The following is a 5246-nucleotide window of genomic DNA, read 5'->3' on the forward strand; positions in this document are numbered from 1 at the left end:
TGCTCACGCTGCTGCTGTACACGGCGCTGCGGTGCTCGGCGCCGCCCCGCGAGGGCGCGTGCGGGCCTGCGAAGCCGGCGCTGGTGTGCTCGAGCGCCGTGGGGAGCTGGTCGTGCTCGCAGCAGAGGCGGCAGAGGGTGTGCTCTGGGGAGGGCGCGCCCAAGGCCGACCTCATGGCCTTCAGCCCCAGCCTACCTCAGGGTCCCAGCTCTGCAGACATCGTGAGTCTTAAAAATATTATTCACAAAAATTTTCGTAGTAATCTTTTACTATTTAATATTTCCTTCCATCTTCTCCTTTTTATTTTAAATTATGGTTTTATATTTGATTATTGTCTCATCATTTTAGATATAAATTTTGTATGGGTACTAATTCATTTACTTAAAATTAGTTATGGTTAAAATTCATTTTGGTGTGTTGCACATAATCGCTTTGCAATAATGCATTTATTTCAATAACATACCCCCCCCCTGTTTTTTTCGGTTTTAAAAGGTGGAGTTAATGGATTAGTTTTCTTTGGAGGATAGAAAGTGTTTCCAAAATTAAATTTTTAATAAATATTTTAATTTTTAACCTTTAGGAAATGTTGTAGGAAGATTCTTGCATGACATATTTGGTGGAGTTATTTACTTTTAAAATCATGTATTAGGACTACAGTGAATTATTTTTACAGTGAAATGTTTCAATATCACTATGTCACTTTGCCTTTTCTTTTCCATTGAATATCAGTAATGTTAGTGCTTTTATTATACCAATTCGATTTCTGTTTTATTATTTATTTTTTAATGTTTATTTACTTTGTGACAGAGAGAAAGACAGAGTATGAATAGGGAAGGGGCAGTGGGAGAGCAAGACACAGAATCTGAAGCAGTCTTCAGGCTCTGAGCTGTCAGCCCAGAGCCCATTGAGGGGCTTGAACTCACAAACCATGAGATCATGAGCTGAGCAGAAGTCTGAGGCTTAGCTGACTGAGCCACCCAGGTGCCTCTTAATTTCCTTTTTAAGTAATATTTTCACACTGAATAATTCTTTTCAGTTTTCTCTATGTGGTTGGCTTTCACATACTTATGATGAATTGTTATTTATGATTACATTTTTTAGCTTTAGGGGCTTCATTTTTTAAAAATATGAAATACACTTACATGTTTACAATGGTTTAAAATTTGCCTTCCAGCTCCAATGTCAAACCACTTAGTATACCTCCTTGAATATTTCTATATTAAAAATAATTTTAATTCTTTTATTTTAGAGAGCAGACAAGTAGGGTAGAGGGAGAGAGTGAGAATCTTTACAGGCTCCACGCTCAGCACAGAGCCTGACCTGGGGCTAAATTCCAGGACCCTGGGATCATGACCTGAGCTGACATCAAGAACTCGACATTCAATTAACTGAGCCAACCAGGCAATCCTTAAATTTAATTAGCTAATTAATTTTTTAATGTTTATTTTTGAGAGAGAGAGACAGCATGAAGTGGGGGTAGGGCAGCGAGAGGGGAGACACAGAATTCAAAGTAGGCGCAAGGCTCTGACCTGTCAGCACAGAGCCTGACTTGGGGCTCAAACCCACAAACACCTAAGTCATGACTGGAGCCTAAGCCACACACTTAACTGACTGATCCATCCAGGTGCCCCTAAGTAGCTAATTTTAAAGTTGAAATTCAAAGAGACTCTTCACTTAGAGCAAAATTTATGAAAAATCTTAACAGCTCTAGAAAACCTTTAACAATAAGACTGCAAGCTAATATATCTTTTCTCAGGATTTTCTTCCTTCAAGCAAAGGAAAATTTCAGTTGGGTGTTGTTATTGGTTAGCATATCAACTCTTTGTGCACCCAAACTACAAGGAATAGAAATTCAGTGATAGGGAGTATTACATAGATCTATGTTAATTAGTTTAAGAGGAAGCTTCTCATAGTAGCGGGGGAGCTTTGTATTACAGTTGTCTGTGAGAATTCTGCAAGTATATGAGAATTTTGGAGCATGGGTGTTGGTATGTGTCCATCTGAGTAATCTTTTTGTGATTCTCATTTTCTCATTTTGAGGAAGAGTTTAATCATCTCCAGTTGATAACATTACAGCTGAATTCATGGTGAAAGTTACATTTGGTCTTGACTTTGATATCATGATAACATTTTTACAGGTAAAGAGAAGGGTAATTTTATAAACAATTTGAACAAAGGTTGTACTGAGGAAGAAAACAAGGAAGTGATCTATTTTGTCTGCAAAATAGAATTCACATTGGAGAGTAGTTGAAAATAACACTGGAAACGTTGGCCTGTGATTGCATCTCAGATCATGTAGATGTGATTCCAATGTCATGGAATTTCTACCTTTAGCTGTACTCATGAAAATAAATATGATAGTATGTGAAAGAAAAGACAGATGAACTGGTGACAGACTTTGAATAGGGCAGGTAAGGGATGAGGACTGATAAAAAAAATTCATACAGGTGACATGTACAATGTTCATTGCATTAAAGTAAAATGAGAATTTCAAGGGTTTGAATTTGAGAGTTTTTTAAATGTGTTTTTTAATTTTTTTTTATTTTTGAGAAACAGAGAGAGACAGCGCAAGCAAAGGAGGGTCAGAGAGAGAGGGAGATACAGAATCTGAAGACAGGTTCCAGGCTCTGTGGGGCTCAAAGCCACAGACCGTGAGATCATGACCTGAGCCGAAGTCGGACAGTTACTCAACTGAGCCACCCAGGCGCCCTGAATTTGGGGTTTGTTAATGGTGTCTCTTCATAATCTTCAAAGTGTAATCAAGTTACTTTCTGAGAGTCATCACCATGCATGGGTGAAAATGTCAATTAGAACCATAGAAAGGGGGAAGAAGATGTGGGTTGGAAATACCTTCAATAAAAGTCTTATTTGAAACACTGAAAATGGATGAGAATGCTTAAAGGAAAGCATATACAACGTTAAGATTGAGAGAGAAAAGGATGAATTCATTTATGGGAAGCTGAAGGATCAGAGCAGCAAAGAACTATGGGTAGATATTGTACTAGAATCTGCACAGATGATGTTTAGGAAAATGTTTTGAAGGGGAGACCTAATATAAGCTCCAGGGAAATTTATAAATGTAAAGAATATGCACCAAAATTTTCATCATCCATTATTAAGCAAAAGAAACAGCCTTAGGGGTATTTGATATTCACTGAAGAAAGAATGGACTGCAATAATCTATAAAATTTTTTAAATGTGGATAAAATTTTTGAATTTGAAATTACATTCTTTTCCCATAGCAAAATATAATAGCATATCCTGCAACAGAAATATATACACAAGTCTCTTCACTACATAAAGCGATTAGTATAGTCCGCACTTGTAATTCCAGGCCTACTTCAGATCACAAATTTTCTTAACTGGTCGATAGTAGTAATTAAATTATTGGGAGAAAGTTGTTTCACTATGAATGATCCGATCCCTTACCCTACTCCAAATTAATAAAAGAAGCAGACGAGATGAAACTGGCTCTGCAAATTACAAACATAAGGAGATTTACTATTAAATTAAGACAAAATAAGACTTTTAAAAATTAAAATAACTAAAGCATAGCAGTTACCTGAATTCATTTCTTACCCTTTGTAGTCGCATGATGTCGCTGTCTACCACGAAGTTAATCTAGTTGTTACAGTATTCAAAATTCATTCCTCCTGTTACTGCTTGGTTCCACGAGTGCTGAGTGATGGCAGGCGCAGAACTGGATTAACAGACTCGGATCATACAATATTTCATCTTAATGACGAGACAAGATCTTTTGATGGCAATAAAACAAATTTTTAACATGGTTATTACCCTGGAAGGCCAACTGGGATCTCCGTGGCTGCTGCTCTCGCTTCTGCTCCTCGTAGCCTCGGAAGAGGGCAGCTGCCAGGTTCAGTACTCGGTCCCGGAGGAGACTAAACATGGCACCTTCGTCGGCCGCATCGCGCAGGACCTGGGGCTCGAGCTGGCGGAGCTGGTGCCGCGCCTTTTCCGAGTGGAGTCCAAAGGTCGCCGGGATCTATTGGAGGTAAATCTGCAGAATGGCATTTTGTTTGTGAATGGTCGGATTGACCGGGAGGAGCTGTGCGGGCAAAGCACGGAGTGCAGCATCCACCTGGAGGTGATCGTGGACAGGCCGCTGCAGGTTTTCCATGTGGAAGTGGAGGTAAAGGACATTAATGACAACCCACCTGTGTTTCGTTTAAAGGAACAAAGAGTGCTGATTTACGAATCAAGGCTGCCAGATTCTTTGTTTCCACTAGAGGGCGCGTCAGATGCGGATATTGGGTCAAATTCTGTCTTAACCTATAGACTCAGTCCCAGCGAATACTTCGCTCTAGATGTGAAAACAAACAGTGATGACAATACACAAATTGGGCTCGTGTTAAGGAAATCCTTGGACAGAGAGGAAGCTCCCGAACATAACTTACTTCTGACAGCCACTGACGAAGGCAAACCTGAACTCACAGGCACTGCTCAGCTGCTGGTCACTGTGCTGGATGTGAACGACAATGCTCCCAGTTTCGAACAGACTGAATATGAAGTAAGAATATTTGAAAACTCGGGCAACGGAACAATAGTAATCAGACTTAATGCTTCTGATAGGGATGAAGGAGTGAATGGGGAGATTTCATACTCTTTTAATAGTCTTGTTCCGACCATGGTTAGCGACCAGTTTAAAATAGATCCAAATACTGGAGAAGTAGTAATTAGAGGGAATTTAGATTTTGAAAAAGTAAATTTATACAAAATTCGTATTGACGCGACGGACAAAGGCCACCCACCCATGGCTGGCCATTGCACCGTTTTATTAAAGGTTTTGGATAAAAATGATAATGTCCCTCAGATTGCATTGACTTCCTTATCCTTGCCTGTCCGAGAGGACGCTCAGTTAGGCACTGTAATTGCCCTAATTAGCGTGTCAGATCTCGACTCCGGTGCCAACGGCCAGGTGACCTGCTTTCTGACACCCCACGTTCCCTTCAAGCTGGTGTCCACCTTCAAGAATTACTATTCGCTGGTGCTGGACGGCGCCCTGGACCGCGAGAGCGTGTCGGACTATACTCTAGTAGTGACCGCACGGGACGGAGGCTCGCCTTCGCTGTCGGCCACGGCCAGCGTGTCGGTGGAGGTGGCCGACGTGAACGACAACGCGCCGGCGTTCGCGCAGCCCGAGTACACGGTGTTCGTGAAGGAGAACAACCCGCCCGGCTGCCACATCTTCACGGTGTCCGCGCGGGACGCGGACGCGCAGGAGAACG

At 41.3% G+C, this 5246-nt stretch overlaps 1 protein-coding gene across 1 annotated transcript in view; it reads left to right on the top strand.

The window, feature by feature from the left end:
* The window catches only part of LOC115293400 (protocadherin alpha-5-like), a 5397-nt gene extending 1614 nt beyond the window's left edge, over window positions 1-3783 (top strand). Inside the window, exons 2-3 of the mRNA XM_029941185.1 lie at window positions 54-221; window positions 3589-3783. Coding sequence (XP_029797045.1) covers window positions 54-221; window positions 3589-3783 — 363 coding nt within the window. The remainder of the gene's footprint in view (window positions 1-53; window positions 222-3588) is intronic.
* Window positions 3784-5246: the final 1463 nt, after the last annotated feature.

Source organism: Suricata suricatta, chromosome 6 (genome assembly GCF_006229205.1).
Source record: "Suricata suricatta isolate VVHF042 chromosome 6, meerkat_22Aug2017_6uvM2_HiC, whole genome shotgun sequence".
Taxonomy (NCBI): Eukaryota; Metazoa; Chordata; class Mammalia; order Carnivora; family Herpestidae; genus Suricata; species Suricata suricatta.